The following is a 21,282-nucleotide window of genomic DNA, read 5'->3' as shown; positions in this document are numbered from 1 at the left end:
GTGGCATTTAATATTTCACAGACAAATAGCAACTATTAGCATCATTTTAAAGGGTTACAATAATACAAGTCTTTTGCAAGGCCCCACAATAAGTATACTTACCTTATTTCTAGATTTTTTTCTTTTTCCTTTATTTTGAATTGCTTCTAATTTTTCATTCAAAAGGTCAGCAATACCTTTTGCATCTCTGCTGTCTATATATTCACCAAGAACATTTTTCTTAAAAAGAAGAAAAAAAAAAAAGGTGTAACATATTGCCCATGCTCTACACTTACTTTCTAAATGCTTACTTTCAGATAAAATCCAAGAGGAATGCATGGAGGAAGATAATGGCTCTGGTAGGTCATGATTCACATATATGTTTATCTCCATTTAAACAATGCTAATTGTCTTTATAATAAGAACCACTCTGAGATGCTAGTTTTCAAAACTACAGATTTTGAACTACACAAGTTCTGTTTTCTTCCTTAAAGAAACCTGAAATAGTTATAGTTTTCTCACATGTATTCAGCTAAGTATTTAATATAGCCAGCCATTGCAGTCTGCCACTTTGTAATCCGTGTTCATGGAATCTTTCAGTGTGGGTTGCTACTTTTAAGACCTGAAAAACCATTACCCTTTAGCACAGAAAAGTCTCTCTGAATTTGATGGCATTGTGTGAGGAAGGATTTCTAGAAATTCCCCATACAGATTAAGTTAAAACAAGAAAAGGAGAGTATAATTAAAAGAATTGACTTAACTATCAGAATGCATTGAATGCTTTCTCTTCAGCATTAATACATTTGAAAAGAATACTGTAGTATTATTGATATTTAATAGTTTTACAAGACTAAAGGTAATTTTGAAGTAGTATCTGGATGCTTCTAGCTTATTTAGTTTATTACTACTAATCTGTTAGTAGGAAATGTTGATCTCAATAGAGTCACACTGATAACTGAAACAGTGATAAGATTTGTTTTTGACACAGAACACAGCTAAATATTTTTAATTTTCTATCTTCAAATACATTATTTAAGTCAAACTTATGATGAAATGTTATGATTACTTTGAAAGAGTATTTTCCTTAAACGAAGTTGTCCACATTTCATTTAGAGCAAGACTTTGCCTGATTTTAGTAGCTGGTGGTGGAATTGGTAAAGGTTGAAAAACACTCTGTCACAAGAGACCCTGCAAAATTAAACCCTGCTTCTTATTAAGCACACTTTAGTTACTGTTCTGTTAATTCACAATTTATTATTTTCCAATAAAACATCATTCCTGTATTATTGTACTAATCATAGAATCATTAAGGTTGGAAGGGACCTTAAAGATCATGAAGTTCTAGCCCACCTGCCATAAGCAGGGAACCCTACCACTAGACCAGGATATAAAAAACCTTGTCCAACCTGGTCTTAAAAACCTCCAGGGATGGGGCATCAACAACCTAATATTTTAAATATTACTGAAATTGATTATTATTATTATATCTCCTGAATATCTAAGTGATGCACTTTACTATGTTACAGAAATAGTCTCTTAATTCTTAATGTGAAAGGAATTACATCTACTAACAGTACCTGCTCCCCAGTGTATACATAGGAGATGCTTACCTTTGTTCCTTGGTAGGGGTAAAACTTAACAGTAGGGTAGGCTCTGATATCAGCAGTTTGACAGGTCTGAGCATACATCTGACAGTCTACTTTTCCAGCTTTTACTTTTCCTTTAACAGTCTAAAAAGAAACATTTATTAGAAACAAACTTATGGTTTCCATGGGTGACTGTAAGCAAATAACTTGAATAAGCCAGCAGTGCAGGTAAAAGTAACAAAAAATGTTGTTCAGATCTCAGTAGTTGCTTGCTTGCTTCTCAGAATGTTATCAGAAGTCACGACATGTTCAGCAGAGCACTTCTTGAATTCAGGGCAAAGCACATCACAGTTCCAAATATCACCCCATTATAAGCTGAAGTATGTCTCAAAAGAGGGGTGTGTGTGTCTGTGCAACAGACAATACCCACAGCAAATGAGACCTAAAAGTGTGGACTTGCAATGAGATGGAGCGTCACTGGGAGTATGTGATTTTTGGATGATTGCTGAGAAATAATAGGCTGATTAATTATATTTTAACCTTTAAGAGTATAACAACCTAGTAAAGAAGTTAGAAAGCTACCTTTGCTAGGATCTCAAATTCAGGAGCAAAATTTTGGCAAGGTCCACACCAAGGAGCATAAAAATCAATGACCCAGTGATCTTTTCCATTCAGAACTTTTTCTGTGAAACTCTGAGGAGTCAGGTCTACAGACACTTGTGGTAAATATCTGTGGAAAGGAAGAAATAACAGTCATCATCCATTAAAAAATTTAAACATACATAATTGCATTGAAGCCAAGAAATGTTTCTGAAATCAGTAATATTAGTAGTCTTGAAATCCCTACTTCACTCTTTTGTACTATAGGAGTATCACTTTTTAAAAGTGGTAGACAAAATAATAATATGGTTTTCAGAAAATGGGGGGACAGTAAGGAGTACACTCTTTTTCCACATTTTAAAAGCCTGAGTTAAAAAATGTGGAAACTTTAGCATCTTAAATTAAGCAATACATATACCTGTTTCTAATTCTTAATTTACATAGTATTTAAATGTTGATTTCTCCTAGCAAGCAAACTATGTAAGTGGCTTGTGAACAAAGTTCAAGGCTGTAACTTACCCCAATGCCCAGCCTCTCAGTGAATATGAATCTCTGTGCCATCCATTGTAACTACTATAAAAAGATTAAAAAGAAAACAAAAATCTAGTTGCACAGTAGTATGAATGATGTTTGAAATAAAACCCCACCATGCTGTAGAAATGATGAAATAATGAGCTTAAATGCATATGTTTTAGGATGTATTTCCACCTTGCTTTCAAATCTGAATAAGTCAGTCTAATTAATACAATTTAAACATACAGAATTAAGGACTAGAAGATAAGAAAAAGAAGAACATTCTATGTCAAGTGAGTAAGAAACTTGGTTTGGAGCACATAAACTTTAATAGCTAGAACAACATTGAATGAAGGATCTTTGGTAATAACTCCAGATAAAACTTCAGGCTCTAAGAAACACAAGAATTGAATATTTTCTTGTATTTTCTAATTGATGTTAATTTATTACAATAAACCAATTGTTAATTATATGCATTTCCCTAAATTTGACAGTAGAAAAGCCAGGCAAACTGGTTACTTGGACAAGGATTTATTGTTTGGATTTTTAGGGCATTGCTTAGTTTTGAAATTCCAGTGACAGGTTAGAAAAAAAGATGAATTTGGGATTTATATCCACTAATTTACAACTCTGTAACAAAGTGCTTTGCAGTAGAGTTGCCTCGTCTAAATCTGACAGTAATTTCTGGTGATCTTTGAGAGACAAATTTCCATACTTGCTGACTCAGGATTAGGAATCTGGCATTTAACAGTCATATTCACCAACTTAGCTGTTTTCAACAAGAAAAAAATAATTCTGCTTTTAAGATAAATTTTATCTAGAAGAACTGAATAAAAGCCAGTAGTCCAATGATGAAAGCTACTGAAGTGTGCCATTACACACTAGGATGAAGAGGCATTGCAATTTATTATCTGCCAGCATTTAATAGAACTTTCCAATCTGTAAAATAATGAAGCAACACATCTGCAATTTCAGATGCTCAGCTAGCTTTAAATATGCATGTGCTTCCTGAAGTCTCTGGATCTTTAAACAGTACTGTGAACTGGAAGGGACAGGCTGTTTGGTTTTAGCCAGATTTAATTTCCCATAGAATATTTTGGTTTATGATTAATGGCTGCACACTAATGATACAATGAATGGGATGACTGGAGATAGGCTGGAAATTTTTTTGCAATGGTGCAAATAGCCTGTTGGTAGGGAGGAAGATCAGATGGCTACATGGCTCTGTTCTCTAAAGAAACGCTACAATCAATGAAGCCTAGTATTGTTTTTGTACTACATGATTTGAATAATCTACTGTAACAGACAATTAAAGTTAGAAAAATGGCAATAGATAATGAACAAAAAATAAAGACTCCTGAGGCAGTCTCAGTTCAAATTACTGAAATGAAACAACAAAATGAAACAGCACTAGTTTGATAACATAAAAGTCAGTAACATCTAGGACAGTAGTGCTGTTAATAGCCTGTCTTAATAGCTGTGACAAACCTTTTCTATACAACAGAAGATTTATAGTCATCTTGTTCCATATCATCTAGCATTTCCCAAACTGAACTACTTACTAATATTGATGAGCTGTGTTTGATTTTTGAGGAAAGAGTCTTATTTCAGGATATCCCCTAACACTTTCTTGGTGACAGAAAGAATAGTATTTTTGACAATCCAGACTGCCTACACTGATTAATCCATTTAGCATCTGAAAAAAAAAGAAGAAAACCTACAATCAAATATGCTAATTAATAATACTACAGTTCTAGTAATACTTTAGAATTTTAGTCTTAATCACTTAGTTGAGGAAAAAACAACAAAACAAACCAAGATTATCACAAAGCTTTCTTCTTTCCTGCAAATGGCTCACTAGAATCTAACAGGAGACAGCCAGCCAGGTAAATTCCCATCATGCACATATATTTTAGCATAAACTGCATGCACACAGCTCCTGAGGCTGCCTCAATGGGACACAGGAGTGTACTTACTTAGTAACAGGATTACTATGTTACCATTTTTCATCTCATAGGCTCACAAATTAAGACAGATCCTAGTTCAGTGCAGATGTTTCAGTTGCACAGCTGGCCTGTGTCTTGAGCACACTCTATTGGTTGCCAAGGCCCAAACAATCTGGCACGGGCAGGGAAGCTGGTGTTTACTGACTGTTTTACTATAGAGCTAATAATACAATACAGACATTTGGGCAGAGTAGAGAATTCTGGCTATAACTCCTAATTGAGGTGAGTTCTAAATGTCTGAAAATCACAGACTTGTTTCCACAGCCCTGTTTTTTTTCCCCAAAGTTTCTAGTTTAAATTCCCAGAAGCATGTCCAGAAAAACCCAGATGGCTGTCAGTAGAGTAGTATTACCTTTGCAAATGAGAGAACACTGTAATGACCTTGCAGAAGAAAAACACCCTTCCCAACCCCAACAATTCCATTCTGAAGGATGTGTACTTCAGCTAACTGACAGTCAGCTTCAAAGTGTATGGTATTTAGTGTTCATTTACTTTCAGAGAAGAAAAAAAGATCTTGGAACAAAACCTTCCTAACAGAGGAAATAATTAAGATGGGTAAGATTGAACTCCTGTAATCTTAAATTCAAGTCAGAGGTTTCACCAAGGTCTAAGTCCCATCTTTAAGATGACTACTGATTCACACTGTTGGGTGTGAATTACCTGTTTTGCCTGCAATATTAATCACTAGACTTTCTCAGTTGACAAATCTCTATGACAGCAGTTGTACCATCTCAGTAATTCCACAGAACAGGACACAAAAGCCCAAAAAATGTTTGTATGTCATTTACCCTGGCCATTTTTTTCCATTCTGGCATTAAAGCCTGACAAGGTCCGCACCACGGAGCGTAGAAGTCAACCATCCAGATTTCCTCTCGTTTTCTTCTCTGAACTAATTCAACAAATGTCTCTGGTGTTAGGGAGACCACTGATGGATTCCTAAGATCCTAAAGAGAGTTTATAGGCATATACTTAGCAGCAATAAGTTATCTCGTACCTAGCGCCATCACACGCAAACAGACTGTGCCAAACTGTAAAAATGCCCCTCTTTTAGTGAAATTTGCTTGCTTCTGTGGTAGGGAAGAGTCCGCACCACCAAAAGGCATCCAAAGGCATCCTTTCAACCTAACAACCCTATGCCTGATTTGCTAAGAAGAGCTATATACTAAAAAAAAAATAAAAAAATACACAGCCAGGCTGCAAAAGGGATGTTTTCTGTTGCTTCTCCATAAAGGGAGCAAAGGGCAAGAAATTCAGCTTAGCTGCCAAGAACAGGCATTATGAGACTCGGCCATGCTTAGGCTGACATGCAGAAGAATACATATGGTGCACTAGGGGCCTCTGAAAATCAACTGAAAAAGAGTGATCTCCACCTGTTCCTGCCTGTGTGCTCTTAAACCTGCTTTTTCTGGGCTGCCTGGAGAGAATGAACAGTCTCTTCAGAGAGGAAAATAGCCTGTGGATCTAGCAGAGAGAACCTGAATGCTACAGTAAAGATGGGCAGCAGAACTCTGTGGAGTACCAATGATTTGCAATCCTGCAAGTTACAGTTCAAGAAACAGCCGAGAAGCATGAAGGGCAGCAAGATAATTGACAAAAATGTGAACCTCCTCCTATGTCAAGGTGTGTACATGAGGCATTTTCACCTTAATATTATAGCACTTCACACTTTTAATTCCTTTATCTTCTTTATGGGGTAGAAATCACTACTATTACTTTGCAGATTGGAAGGAATCTTAAGTAATTTCCTAATGATTTCAAATAAATTACTTACAGGAAAATTACTCCATTAGGTGTCACGTCCTTGACTGACAGTTGCTGGATCACTTCTCTTGTGCAATTTTTTCACTCTTTATCTTACTAGTCAAATTAATTAAAAAAGACTTTAAAAAAATTGTAGAATCTTTCAACTGAACAATGTTTGTGGATGAGCTGCCTACAGAGCATGACTGCACCTAGGATTGTAATTTACGTACCTCTATAAACTCCAAGATCTGCTCAGCAGAGTGATGTCCTTCATATTCATGAACATCAGACTGATTGAACACAACTGTTGTTGGATAAGCTCGAATGTTATGCTAACAAAACAGACAAGGAGAAATTGCAAGGAATTATTAAGTTTCACATACTTCACAGCTGCTAATCTACCCAGTTGGTACAGTACAACTGCTCAGATTTACGTGCAGATTGGAGTTTGAAACTATTACAAATAGTACAGTAGAGATGCCAATATTAGTCAGAGTTAGCATAGTTTGTTCTGAGTTTAAAAAGCAGCCAGTAGTTCTTCTGCCATGCTCTACAAACACAGACATTAATCTACAGGCCTTCTAAGCCTTAACTTGAAAGCCATCCCCAGTCTTTAGGTGAAAATGCTCGTATTGTATGAATAACTGTATTATTTACTATTGAACACAGATGCTTCCACAATTTGAATTCTTCCATGATTTGAATTCTTCCATGTGTAAACACATCTAAATAAAACTTTATAAAGCTTGTTAAAGCATTCACACTTCAAACATAAATACAAGCATTCTAATGTAAGAAGCTCTTGTGAACAATAACGTGCAGTTGCAGGAAAGCTGTCAAGATGTAGTATTTTCTGTAATTCAGGAAAAGCAATGTCAACTTCTCCCATAATAAATTAACTGAAGCAGAAGTTAAGCAAATTTACACATGGAAAATTGGGCAGGAGTTTTTAAAAAAATAATTTAATTCTATTACTGTATCTTTAAATAAGTGTAAACTACTAAGTAATAAGCTTTCTTTTACTTTGAAATTGATCCTGCATGACCTAAGTGCTACAAAACAAAAAGCAAAGTCAGTTAGGGTAAACTGAATCAGAAATGGTTTTGCAGACATCTTCAGAAAGTGTCCCATTTGGTTTACTACCCCTAAGAAAGTAGTATGAAAGAACAAGCATTGTCTGTCCCTACCTCCAAGTACAAGAAAATAACATTCTTTGAAAGGATTTGTTTTAGTTTTTTCAGCTCCTGCAGCTTACCATGTTGCAAAGTCCTTCATGGACAGTACAGTCTAGTGTTCCAAATTTAAGCTGACCATATAGATGTTTTGATGCTTTTCTCAGCTCTGGTAACAAAGCTCGACAAGGAGGACACCACTAGAAAACAAAATGCAAGTAAGTGCAACTGCTTTCCCTGCAGTTGCTTCTCAGGAGAATGTAAATTTTTTGAGATGAATAATTTGCTGCTTTGACAACAGACTCCACTAAATACAAAACGCACACAGTTTAGGAACTATTGCTGCCAAGGAATGAGAAATTACAACATCTAATGATACTGCTACTATTTAGTTACATAATTACCGAATAGATTTTAGAAGAAGGGAAATACTAATGTTTACCGGTGCAAAGAAATCCACAAGCCATGGTTCTTTTTCTTTGTCAGGAAAATTTTGAGGTCCAAGTGTGATTACATGTGAATTGACACTTTCTTTGGCAAATGCAACAATGTCATATAAGATCTTCTTTCCTTCAAAGAACAATGTAGAAAGAAAACTTTATTTTTCCCTACTAGAGATCTCATTAAAAAACTCAGTGATAGCAACATGAGTCCTTCAGTTCCCTTGAATGATCTTTAGATGTGGCCTTCTTAAATAAATAAAACAGTACTGGCTTAGTTTTTCTCAGGAAGACAATATTAAACTGTGTAAACCTAAGTAGGTAAGGCATACTTGAGGGGATAGTTGATATTTGGCTAAATATTAAACTGGATATTTACCTAATGTTAGCAAAAAAAGTTTTATCCAAGAGAAAATGTTTTTGTCAAAAAGAAATTAATGTTTTCCTGTGACTGGACTACTGGCTGTTTTACCATCTCACTGGTGTTTGTTGGAATTAAGAAGTTACTATTCTAGATACACTTGCCATGGCAAAGGTATTGACACAGTAGAGACTTCAAGCAAAAAAACGTGGTATTGATAAATCAGTTTTTTAGATGTAACTGAAGTTTGTCCTTACATAGCTCTAGTGGGCAAAGATCAAGTATTTTCATACCCTTCATGTACATATTTGTCTGAAGTAATGAGAGGCTGTGTGTTGAAATGAACTAAGAACTTAAGGGTAATTAAATCTGAAGCAACTGCACAATCACTTATTAAGATTTATTACTGTTCTTAGGTTTTAAACTGCTGAAGCCCTTCAATATAACATATAAAAAAGCCTGGTTCTTTCCAGTATTATATTATTATAAATACTGGAGTTACATGATTATTGGCAAACATTCTAGATGCCATCTCTTTTGTAAATAGCAAACCAAACCATTCAGAAAAGAATATATGTAGTGTAGTACAATGGATTCTTCTTACGCTATTTCTCATCTATGCCGTTATAAAAAGACTTAAACATGCAGTATGTATATGACCCTTTCTTAGCTTCTCTACAAGAGCAGTTTTCTAAGTGGTCAAAAACTTTTCTCCTTTCTTCATTACAGTGCTGAGGCTCTGATTTAATTCTAGCAAGCTGTTTCTAATACTTCAGAGGCTGGAAAATGAGAACCTCATCTTGCATAATTGTCTTGTGCCATATTTTGGATAAAGCCACCTATTGCTGCAAACTACAGTTTTGCTCCAGGCTCATTTCTTCAACAAGCATTTTTGTATCCTTTCAGTGCTACGCAGCAACATAGTTAAAAGCCTTCGAAGGAAACTGCTGCTTTGGAAATGAAAATAAGTGGTAAAAGTCTCAATATAGATTTTCTTGGATGGAAATCAAAACATGGAATTTGGTAAAGTGTAGTGACACAGGAAATCAACCCCAAATTTCTCAGGTTGGCAGCACTGTACAACTAGCATGTTAAGCCTCTATGCCACCCAAAGCAGAAGCTTGTCCTGCTTGGCTTCAGAGATTTCATTTGTACGTAATTATGTAAATGATGTTGAAATAGACAGAATAGTAAAGACAAAATACATCTCTTGGCATCAGATGACTGCTTACCCAGGGAAAAAAGACAAAAGAAACAAACCCAAAGAAAATAATAAGTTTGTGCAAGGCTACAGTAAGGTCAGACCAGCAAATACTAGAACTACAAAACTGTTTTGGGAAAACGTATGCAGTTTGCCAAAGATAGTGTAATAATCTCAAAGTGCTTATTGTAATGATGATTTAAACTTGCCAAAGTTTCCCTTACCATGATGAATTTCATAATCTCCAGTTCCTTTTCCTTTGAAGACTGCTAAACAAGGCTGATACACATACAGTTTGTTGCAGATGCTTGGTGAGGAAAGACAGTCAAACTTGCCAACCTATTTAAGAGACAGTGCTATTTTAATTAAGGCATCCTAATTTATATAAATTAACATATTTTGAAAAGCATTAAGAGTTAGGATAGATTCATTTAAAAAAGGTAAAAATATGAAAAATTAGTAGCCTTTTTATAAACAACAGAGGTCTTAAGACAATCTTGTAACTGCTGTTCAAGGAAAACTACTTGCACAGCTATAATAGGTTGTTTGCTAATTTTTAATTTAAAGGCAAAAGCAGGGAATAAAGTATTTAAAAATCCTCTTTTTTTTTCCCCCTCCAAACAAAATAGCAAGGAAGCAGAAAGTCATCTAAAGTAAACGTGACATTAAAATTCTTCTAGTTAGTGCAAAAATTATTGAAAAATAAATATCTTATAGAACAACACAATCCATATGTCTTTAGTACAAAGTTTGAATTTGGAGTCTTTTTATTAAGAAAAAATTCAAGAGAATCATAGGGTTTTCTGACTAAAATACGGTTTCTTTTACATCAAGTTGATGTTTAAGTGTCAGCTTTTCATTGTTAGCTGAGTAGGATCTGCAGCAACATTTCCCATAAGAAAGCAGATTTAAAAAATAATCTTCCCTAATTACTTTTAAATTGTTTAAACTGAATGGGAAACTTAATTGCTTGCTTTAAATAAAAAGCTTTACTACAGGGCCACCATATGATAGTGTATCTCTTTCTGTACTAGAGGTGGCAGGTGGTAGTAACAGCTCATGATAGTGAAAACCATAATGACTTGTTCTCTGAATGTAAATGGTATTCTACACTAGGTAAGTGAGCAGTCTTACCTGAATATGTTCATCTTTAAGTAAAAATTTAAGTTTCTTAAATTCCTGTGTACTTGCTTTATCACTGTCCCCAAACTGGAAGAAAAGTAGCCATCGGTGATGAGCCAGACGGTCCTTTAAATGAAATTAAAGAACCCCAAGGAAAACAATAAGAACAAACCCAAAACACAGCGAAAGCAAACTTACACCAACCTGTAAATTCCTTTATATGTTTTACAAAGGTAAATGCGCAATTATTCATCTCTTTTCTAACTGATCTCCTCCACTCAACAAATTCTTTCATGTGGTCCTTCCACTGAAGTTAATTTTACTGAATCATACACAGGAAATAGGAAAAAAACCCCTGAAAACCAGTTGTCTACATGCCACCCTCTCTACTTCTAGTTTCCCTGGACATTAAGCTCCTAAGTGACACTACAGTGTGAAAAGAGGTTTCTTTTTTTTTTTCTCAAAGGCATGAGGAACTTTTATGACTTCTATTTCAGTCCATATGTAAATTATTATGGATTAGCAAGTATGCTTTTTCTTTCTTACATGACTGATAAATACATTTGAAATAAAATTCTCTGCCATGTAGTTGATTTAAAAAAAAAACACAACTAGAAAGCTACAGTTGCAGAGTGAGTTGCAATTGCAATTTCTGTGGTTTTCTATTTTCCTATGAAATACATGACCCTTACTTTTGTTGTTTTGCTAAACAACAGAAGTAAATATAGACAAACAATGCTAAATACTTTTGGCTACAAGGGAGAAAAATAATTTTCAGTTAATGAAATACTAGATGGTTTTATCAACAAGACTTTAAAAAATAGAAGAATTAATGATTAAAAATATAAAAATATATTATAATCTTAACATTTTTTAAAATTTACCTCTAATGATACTGCAGAGATAATTTCAAAGTCTGGCAGATGCTGCATTACTTCCTGATATATTTCTCTGGCATCCAAGGAGTTAAGAAACTAGGAAGGAAAGTTAACTGTGTTTGTTATAAGGAATTACAACCATCAGCCTGATTGTTGATGACTAGTACTCAACGCGTCACGGACATAATTCTGATTTGTTCCTTTCCATTAACTTAAGAGTAGAGTTAATCTTTGATCAACTTCTTTTTCATATATATAGTTTCTCAAATATCCCTCTCAGAATACTGCTTTTTAGTTTGCTTTCCCACAATATTAAACTCAACATATTGTATTTTGTCAAAATGGGTATTATGTGTCTCAAATTAAAATTTCAAACCAAATTTGCTAATCAAGTTTACAAGATTTCCAATCTAATTTTACAGCCTTCCTTAACTGCACTGTACAGATATTTAAGTTTCAGTTATTTTTTTTAAGTTTAAGAAGTAATATGAATCAGTAACTCAGAGCTGGTAAGTTACAAGGTTGAAATTAGGCAGGTTAGAAATTTAACTTCCTCCTTTTAAATTTCTAGACAACAGTAGGTGACAATAAAGGAGCAAGCCATGCTTCAAACTGAGAAATGTCTCCCATAATTAGGGAAGTTAAACCTACCATACAGATGGAGGAGGAGGCTGCAATATTAGAATACAGCCAAACAGCATAATCTGTACCAACAGACAGTGTAGGAGTACTTTTATCACACGTCAGTACTCTGTTCAGTGTAGCATTTCTCAGACTTGAGACACCTGAGGCATATACCTGCTGGAATAAAAACTGGCAAACCTCCCAAGCTTGCCCAGGATAGCTGGGTCGCAGTTTCAGAACTACTTCTTGGGCCTGTCACAAAGCATATCCCATCCCTGGACTCCCTCAGCTGCCCAGGGAGACTTCTGGGGAGGCTGCTACAGGCTGCTGCCACTGCAGTGTGCTCCTGGCCACCCAGTGTACCAGCAAACTGGGGAACTACCTCCAGGGATGGCTGCCTTAGAAGGCAGGAGGCTCATACCAGCACATATAAACTTAGAGGAGAAAGGAAAAAAAAACATCTTTTCAGTTCTATATAATAAATCTGGAAATTATTTATACATTCCTTTGTCATTGTCATCACCTTATTTTATCTAAATACAGAACGGTTGAGAAACAAGTCGTACCAAAACACCTCCTTTCTCTTTGTTATTTATGGTGGCTCCAGGTGGAAAGTATGCTGTAGTACTAGATGAGATATCTAAATTATCACAAAGCTCACCCTGGGTGCCACAGTCCATCCAGCCTATGTTAACAAGACCTTCCTGTAATAAAAAGAAACAGTAACACAAAACAACAAAAACAAACACAAGGAGTATTTTTAAATTTCGGGTTCAGAAATGCTTTTGAAAATCCCAGCTCAAGCCATTATATATAACATTTAGAGAATGGAATGAAACCACATTGTAAATAATTAGTTAATATTAATTCATATTTTATAAAATTCTTCAATAATAGCTACTAAGTAGTAATATCTACTAAGTCAAAATATTTCACTCTTCTGAAAGTAATTGGGTGAAATCTTGGTTTCATTAAACTCAGTGAGAGTTGTGGTGACAACTTGATGCTTTCAGTTCTGTTATTTTAACTGGAACAGGTGATATGTTCAAAGTGACACACAGCTTACCAACATGCCAGCAAGCTTAAGGCGCGTTTGGTAACTCAAGCAATCTGCAAAGTAAAAATTATTTATTTACAAACATAAAACTTTATTAAGAAAAACTATTAATGCACTAAAACAACTCCTGTTTAGAATTATCCCTTTCCTCCATACAAAGGTAGGAAACACAGAATTCTATTTTGTAATATGTTAACATTTTATTTGCTGTACTAAGATTGACCTTTAAAATCTCTTCTTAAGCAATGTTTAAAGAAAACAAACCCAACAGGTTTTGTCTTGGAATGAGATTTCAATGGAAAATTCAGTGTTCTGATAATAACTCACTATAATAAATATATCGTATGCTCAAATTTCTTTTCTGAAATAAGATGTATAAAACTCACTTTAATTGGACCAAAGTTGAAAATTTAATAACAAATGGACTGCAACTTGTAATCAAGCAATTTACTAATGTAAACCCAAGCCTGCAGCTCTGATTATTCTGTTCAGAGAGCAAAGGTCTCTTCATAAGACTGAGAAATCTTTATTTGTCAAAGGTGTAATGCATTTACTTAGCTCTACCAGCTAACCAGGGCAACCTTCTCATACATCATATCCAATACTGAGCCCAAGAAAGTGACAGCTACAAAAATTAATGCAAATCTAAACTCTGGCATGACAATGGTGGTAAGAGCCAATTATTATATCCAAACCTAAGAGAAAATACTCAGCTAATTTTTGATAACTAGTGGTTTAATGGGGTGATACACCCTTTGTTCTACTCAGGTATCATGAGAAGCTGGCATGCACTCATTGGAGCTTCAGCTGGAAACTGAAGTCAGAGGCCTTTTCTGCCAGTTCCCTTCCTGAGGGGTTACACTTGAGTGCTGCTGTAATGACTCAAGGGACATTACAGAAGCACAACAGCATAATAATAATTAATGTCTCTTTTGTCAAACTGTCTCTAAAACAGAGTTTAAAATAACCCACAGTCCAAATACCATGATCCCCTAACATGTTTTATAACTTTTATTAGAAGCCAAAGGGATTATGCCATTATTCTCTTTGCCATATTTGAAAAGTATTTAATACACCTACCCCCATGTTCAGCACAGAAGGTGATCAGCCAACCAACACCAGAAGCAAATGAAGATTCAATGGCATTAACAAAGTTTCCTACAAGTGAAACAATTTGCATCAGTTTGTGACTAGTTAACTGGCTGTGAAACAAGGACGTTTTGGTTTTTTATTAGCAAATGACAGTAAACTATGTTTAATCTCAAAAATAACACTTAGCAACAGTTGACAGATTCAGTTGCATACATAAGTTTCTGTAATATTTTATATTGTAAAAGCAACTTCAAGAACAACGCCCCAGGCAAAATGCATGAACGTTACCTGCCCATAACTCAGTGACTGTGCTTGTAACATATTGCATGGCGAAGTTCTTCAAGCTCTCTTTTGACCTGTCTCCATAATATTTCACTGGTTGCTATACAAGACAAAGAATAAAGGTTATAATGTTAAAAAAAAAAAAAAAGAAAAATCACCCCCAAACCTACACTGTTTTAATACAACAGTACTTACACAACTGTGGGATTCCCCCCCAAACCTTAGCTCTAACTGTTCTCTCCTTCCCATATGGCAATGTTTAGATTTTAACTTTTATTTAAAATTTGTAATGTGATTTCTTTCCAAGCTGTAAAGCATGATGGACATAATGCAGCTAGCATGGAGGAAATCTCGTGGAAGAAATTTCCAGGTTTCTTTAGGTATGTGGACATATTCTTTAGACTCAAACCCACAGACTATTCTTTGTGTTTGAGAAGTCCTTTACAATTCTGTAAGAGAATCTGTTCAAGTAGACTTACTGCTTTGGTACAGTACCACTACTGACAACATCTTCCCAAATCATGTGATAGGTTGCATAGTAAAATGATTCAAAAAAAGCACTGTGTAAACCAGATACCTATTTTTGAAGTTAACTTTCTAAAATAATTTAACCAAGGCGAAGGAAGAGAAAAAGCAATTTATTAAAAGGAAGTAATATATTAAAAGAAAGATCTTTATATAGATCTGTGATTGACAAGCATTCCAGATTTCAGTCTTTCTTAAAATGCTTGAGGTTTTATCACTCACCATTCCAGTTTTGAAAACATACAGACTGGGGTAACTGTTGATACCCTTAATTCGACAAAGCATTCTGTTATCTCCACAGTTGACAGCTCCGATGCGTATTAATCCATCCATCTCCTTAGCAAACTCCCTCCACTAGAAAAAAAAAAGGGGGGGGGTGGAGAAGGATCTTTGCTTATAAAGATATAATATTTTATTCCTGACATCTTGAATTGTTTTTATTTTCAGCTTCAGTATAAAAATCAGTTTCAGTTTTAGGCTGTTCAAAACAACGAATTTTCAGTTAAGTTGCTTGTTACACATACCGTAGGTGCTAGATCATGGCAGTGGGAGCATCGAGGAGAATAAAAATTCACAAACCACAATTCTCCTGAGTTAACAGCAGCATCTAGATGGAAAGAAGCAAATTGCAAGTAATGCCCATCTGCGATGTAGTTATATCTAGAATGTACATTTACACCATACTGTTTTCCCCAATAGTTGAATTACATATTTATGTCAGACATAGTAATTCCGATGGGATAATGCTCGTACTGGCTGTTGTAGACAAGAGGACATCAGCACCCTGGCTTTCAACATCTGTTCTATTAAGTAAGAATAAGTTTACTCTCTACAGATTAACCTAGCTGAAATGTGTGATCCTGTAAGTCTGGTTACCTTAAAAAACAAAACAAAGTCATAAAAGATTTATACCCACTAGAACTTTCAGTTTCCTGTAACAGTGTATTTTCATGTTCCATGAGGAAATATTTTTATTTAGAATCCCTGTCTAATGGGTGAAAATGCAATTTACAAATCTAAGGTAATATAATTAATAGAAAAGTCAAGGGAATCAGAATTAAGTACTCCTGCTTATAAAAGAAAACAACAGCAACAAAATATACATGCAGAGATTATCAGCTTGAATTAGGTGGCTTTCAGTCTCTCAATTTTTGAACGTAATTTTTATAGTGTATTTCCTAAGTTATATTTGCCTATATTAAAATATCCTCACAATCAAGCCAGCTAAGCAACATGTGGATTCTGCAGATCAATTAACCAAAGCAAGACCAGGATCTGATGGAGAGCATCATGAGGTTCTGCTATTAGAATAGTTTACAAAATGGCTTCAGGATGTAGATCCACTCCATATAAAGGAAACTGCAGTCAAATGCAGATGAAAAAAATCACACAAAATCCAGTATTTTTTCTCTCTAGTTTGTCTTAGTTGTAAGCATCTTAGCCATAATTTTAAAAGAAAAAAACTGGATCATGTCCAGCGTTATCTTTCCATACATTGTTTTACTTAGCTGTGTGTTTAGTATCTGGTATCCCCCTTCTTGTCTTGAATGTGTTGTGCAAAGCACAACTGACTGGATTTCACAGGAAAAAAATTGGTAAAAATATAATAGAAAAGTTCTATCAGGTGCATTTTTGACAAGTGACCAAAATAATAGTCATGACAAATGAGGAGAAAGAAAATGTTAATTTGAGTAATTCTCTCTTATACGTCTCACAAAGCAGCTTTTCAGTTTAATCTAAACAGTTTATTGATATTGATCTATTTGCTAACTAGCATTTACCAGGAAGTGCTGTTGGTTTTGGTTTGTTTTTCTTATCTTAGGATGATTTTCTGACTGTTTTTTGCAGAGAAATGTAAAATAAATCTATAGATACAGAGGTCTGAACGTAAAAGTTGTTACTCTGGATTGCCATATTGTCAAACAGATAGCTTACCAAATTCTCCTCTATCCAATGTTATAATTTCAGGATCATCATCATAAATACCTATTAAAAAGAATGACAATTGCTTTTTATTTTTGCCATCATTTAAAATGAAAAAATAAATTATCATCTTGTTCACAAGAGAGAAAACAGAAGATAATACATTTACTTGAAGTACAAAGTTGGCAAAGACAGTTTTTACAAAAAAGCTGTATTTATTTAGTTATATGTAACCGTGGTTTAATCTCTTGCTACAATAGCTACCATCAGAACAGAAAAGTTCTTTTGGTGTTTAAGCAGACCAGCCACTAACTGAGCACAGAATTTAAACTACCACTGTTATGGCAAGAGTAGTAGAACTAGCACCAATGAGTTGTCATATTAAAATGCAAGAAGCTTCAGCGCTCAGCTAGAGAGCTATATGTTATGTCTGGAAGCTTTCACTTCTCTCAGCCTTTTGTTATCCAAAATATTGAGATCACAAAGGTGTTTCAGCTACAAGCTTCTCTACTAACAGCATGTGTGAACACAGTGGAATGAAGTGGACAGAATAAAGATAAGGCAGAAGGGTTTTCTAAAAAGCTAACAGTCCTACCTAGAAAATGGCCTACTGCTTCAAGTATGCAAGGAGGGCAGTGCAGAGATCCCAGAAATACTATTAGACAGCATTATATTATGCTACTACAGCTACAGATCTTTTACAGTACCTAACGTGGTGAGCTGCCATTTCACCCGAGGTACACAAGGATTAAATGCAAATAAATAATGAGAGAAATTAATTTCTACATCTGACAAGATAATTTCTATATTACCATACCATTACATGTATATATCATGTAATGTAATACATGCATTCACCCATACATTTATAAAAATATCTATCATTTTATATATACATACATATAAAAGATACATTTAAATAGGCTCAACAGTACAAAAATGTCCCTCAAAATCCACTTACTTTATCTAAACATAAAAGGTCTTAATACATTAATGAGTTAAAAAGAATACTGATGAAACATTAACACTGGAATTCAAGTGAGAGAAAAAAAAATCTTTGCACTTTAAAAGAATAAACAACAAGTTGGATAACCAATAAAAGGGTAGGCAGCAGGAACAAAAGGCTAGGTAAATAGATTATTACATTTTTAGGTAGCCATTAACAGGGCAAATCAAAGATTGGGTCATCAACAGAGAGAAAATGACAGCTACAGGAGAGCAACCGAGCGGGCAGAAATCTGGAAAGGATACATCAGAAATGCATAAAAAGATCTGATGTAGCTCTGAATATTGCATTTACTTGTGACTGTTTTAAGTGCATCACAAACATACATGGTAACTTACCAAAATCGTAGCGATAGAAGTGCCAGCTTTCGTAACGGCCTCCCTGCTGCTGATCTTCAAGACCTTTCTCTCCATATTTATCATACTTCTTCCGCAGGTCTTCATCTTTAAGTACTTCATAGGCTCTATTTATTTTCAAAAAATTTTCATGTGCATTTGGATCATTCTATTTAAGGAAAACTATAATTAGTAGGTAATGAATAAACCATATTGTATGTATAATACTGAGAAAATAGTCTCAGGAAATATTTTTATACCCCTACTAAAGATGTCAGTTGTGATGGAAGCAGACATTACACAGTGATCTCCAAACAAACTACAGTAAAGTTTTATTTTCCTGAAGCCAGATGAGTCTGCTGCTCATTTCTTCCTCCTGACTGAAGTACCAACTGAAATACATATCAAACTGGTAGGAATAATTGCTCTTCTTTCAACTCTTTTTAGTGGAAGAAAAAAGTACTCAAGAATGAAGACTTACTATTTCTTCTATAATCTTCTACTCCCCTAGAATCCCCATTTGTTAAGTTTGAAAATCTGCTATAAAGACAGATTAATCCCTTCTAATCTTACAGTGTAGACAGAGGCCCTCTTTTTATTTAAAAAGCATTCTAGTTCTAGGTAGTTTTGGAATTAGAAGGGTGAATAATGTGCAGACATATTTTGAACCCCAGTTTAGGTTCTTATACTGGTGTAGTATGTGACAGTGGTGAGCAAACTGCAGCTCTCTCCCAGCCGTTTAACTTCTGCTTACATGTTTAATCCAAAGAACACTTTTTCTTAAAGATTCATGACTTATTTACATAGGTCCCTATGAAATTAATTACCATAGTGGAATTGGTGTAATATATTAATATTCTATGTGTTCATCTTTAATGTTGAAAATAACTTGTTAAAAAATCTTAAGTAGTATTTGTATACTTGGAAACTACAGAATCTGACCCAAAATATTGTTTTGAAAGGTTATAAACACAGGGAAAACAAAACTCGCACAGTTAATAGCTACAAGTTGGCATCGCTAAGTTTGTTGAGATTTGGCTCTCTCTTTGAGCTTGGTCATGTTCAAAACTACTGTAAAATGTGGGCGCCTCAGAGGCTTCAACATACTCTGTGCAGGCAGGGTCTGAGCTTGTATGGAACATCAGTGCCTTCTGGGGCTCTGTGCATGTGCAGCTGCACATGTAAAGGTCCTGTGGATTTCTGATTATTTCAGGAAACCTTGAGACAAAAGTGATGACATTTAAATTCAAAAATTATTTCTTCGGAAAATACAGTAGAACAGACTGAGCTGTTCTGTCTTTTCTAGTTAGTCTAGAGCTCCTTATTACCCTCCCTAAATACATCTTGGCAGTCCAAGAATTTCTGCTTTGTCCTCTTTGATACTTGGAGACTGTTGTCACAGTACAGGCTGGTGTTGTTTGATGTTTACATGAAACTTCACGTTTGGGAAACAGTAAGTTCCCCTTAGCTAAACAGAAAGGGACAATCTCACCAGTTTACCGACAAGATGAGATGGTACAGATTTAAGTTTTCCTGTATTTAGAAAAACAGAACTGATAATTAAATAGCTTGCCTCTTTTTTATTACAGCAATTTAATATTCAACACTATGTATTACCAGTCTATCCTTTTTTGTAATTTACTGTGCAGAAAAGTCTGAGCTGAACCGTTATCAGGTGGTTGCATCACCTCACAAGAACAGAGAAACATTTTAGACAAGTGGAACCCACTTTTTGTTTAAACATTAAGATCCATTAGGTCAAAAACTTGGACCTGTTAAGGATGTAACTTACCTGATTTTTATCAGGGTGCAACTTCAATGCCAATTTTTTGAATGCTTGTCGTATTTCTCTACTACTTGCTTCTTTGGATACTCCAAGTAAACTATAGTAGTCCTGATCAGTGCACACAAAAACTATTACACATACTAAAACTAGCAATAAAGATCTTTTCAAATATCTAATATAATCTCCCTTGGATACTAAGAACTCCATTATGAAGCTTTTGGAATGTTTACAGGTTCTGATTTGAGCAGGCTTTCGATTCAGTCTCCAGTAAATCAGCCAATGTTTGGAGATACAGGTGTATTTATGCCAGAGCTCTTCAAAATGCTGGTTGTCCTACTTCATGTCTCAAGTGTTGCTAAAGTTACAACCTGTAAGAAAAGGGGTGAAAAAACAATTAAGTATATTTCCCTCTTTATTCAATAAACATACACCTATACCAGGTAAAGAGCCCCACTGCCAGCTTGTGCAGGCTGCACACGGACACGAAGTTGCTTGATGGCTCATGACTTGCTTTCAGAAGACCACACAACTGACAGACCATCCCTTGCTGGTGCTTGCTGTGACCGAGTTAATCAAGCACAGCTTCACCCAGTTACTCTAAAGACCAGCTCCTTACTTCGCATTTTAAACAGCAGTGTTAGGACGGCTCACTTTTCCTTCAGACTGACCCCTGGTGCCTGCGGGGGGACCCCCGCTCCGGCGGGGCCGGGGGCTGCGCTGCCGCCCCGGGCGGGAGCCCGGACGCCCCTCGCGGGTAAAGCCGCTCGGCCCCGGGACCCGCCGCGGGGGTGCGAGCCCCGGGGCTGCGGCGGGAGGAGAGGGGCGCGGCGAGGGGCCGCGCCGGGCGAGGGGCCGCGCGGTCCCTTCCCTCCCCTCCCCGCCGGCGGGGCCGCGTGCCGGGCGGGCCCTGGGGAAGCGGCGCTTACCGGGCTGCGCGGGGGCGGCGGCGGCTCCGGGCGCTCCGGGCGGCGGGCCGGGCGCGGGGCAGCATGGGACGGCGCTGCCTGCCCCGGCGCCGGGCGGAAGGGCGGCTCTCGCCGGGATCCGGCTC

General features: G+C 36.0%; 2 protein-coding genes across 2 annotated transcripts in view; one reads left to right on the top strand and one right to left on the bottom strand.

Moving 5' to 3' along the window:
* Nucleotides 1–2,771, top strand: part of PIKFYVE (phosphoinositide kinase, FYVE-type zinc finger containing) — a 72,433-nt gene extending 69,662 nt beyond the window's left edge. Inside the window, exon 44 of the transcript XR_007889833.1 lies at nt 297–2,771. The gene's annotated coding sequence lies outside the window, so the exon portion shown is untranslated. The remainder of the gene's footprint in view (nt 1–296) is intronic.
* DNAJC10 (DnaJ heat shock protein family (Hsp40) member C10) overlaps nt 1–21,282 on the bottom strand; it is a 23,708-nt gene extending 2,426 nt beyond the window's left edge. The window contains exons 1-22 of the mRNA XM_051622888.1: nt 21,158–21,282; nt 20,238–20,599; nt 18,449–18,614; nt 17,117–17,167; nt 15,706–15,788; nt 15,404–15,535; nt 14,663–14,756; nt 14,363–14,440; nt 13,292–13,335; nt 12,792–12,929; nt 11,608–11,697; nt 10,736–10,849; nt 9,826–9,940; nt 8,042–8,169; nt 7,683–7,799; nt 6,658–6,759; nt 5,473–5,628; nt 4,241–4,374; nt 2,685–2,738; nt 2,148–2,295; nt 1,590–1,709; nt 103–219 (exon numbers count right to left, since the gene is read on the bottom strand). Of these exons, the coding sequence (XP_051478848.1) occupies nt 103–219; nt 1,590–1,709; nt 2,148–2,295; nt 2,685–2,738; nt 4,241–4,374; nt 5,473–5,628; nt 6,658–6,759; nt 7,683–7,799; nt 8,042–8,169; nt 9,826–9,940; nt 10,736–10,849; nt 11,608–11,697; nt 12,792–12,929; nt 13,292–13,335; nt 14,363–14,440; nt 14,663–14,756; nt 15,404–15,535; nt 15,706–15,788; nt 17,117–17,167; nt 18,449–18,614; nt 20,238–20,438 (2,382 nt within the window). The 5' untranslated portion in view covers nt 20,439–20,599; nt 21,158–21,282. The remainder of the gene's footprint in view (nt 1–102; nt 220–1,589; nt 1,710–2,147; nt 2,296–2,684; nt 2,739–4,240; nt 4,375–5,472; nt 5,629–6,657; nt 6,760–7,682; nt 7,800–8,041; nt 8,170–9,825; nt 9,941–10,735; nt 10,850–11,607; nt 11,698–12,791; nt 12,930–13,291; nt 13,336–14,362; nt 14,441–14,662; nt 14,757–15,403; nt 15,536–15,705; nt 15,789–17,116; nt 17,168–18,448; nt 18,615–20,237; nt 20,600–21,157) is intronic.

Source organism: Apus apus, chromosome 6, assembly GCF_020740795.1.
Source record: "Apus apus isolate bApuApu2 chromosome 6, bApuApu2.pri.cur, whole genome shotgun sequence".
NCBI classification, from domain to species: Eukaryota; Metazoa; Chordata; class Aves; order Apodiformes; family Apodidae; genus Apus; species Apus apus.
Note: the sequence above shows the minus strand (reverse complement) of the source record. Positions and strands in the feature narration are given on the sequence as shown.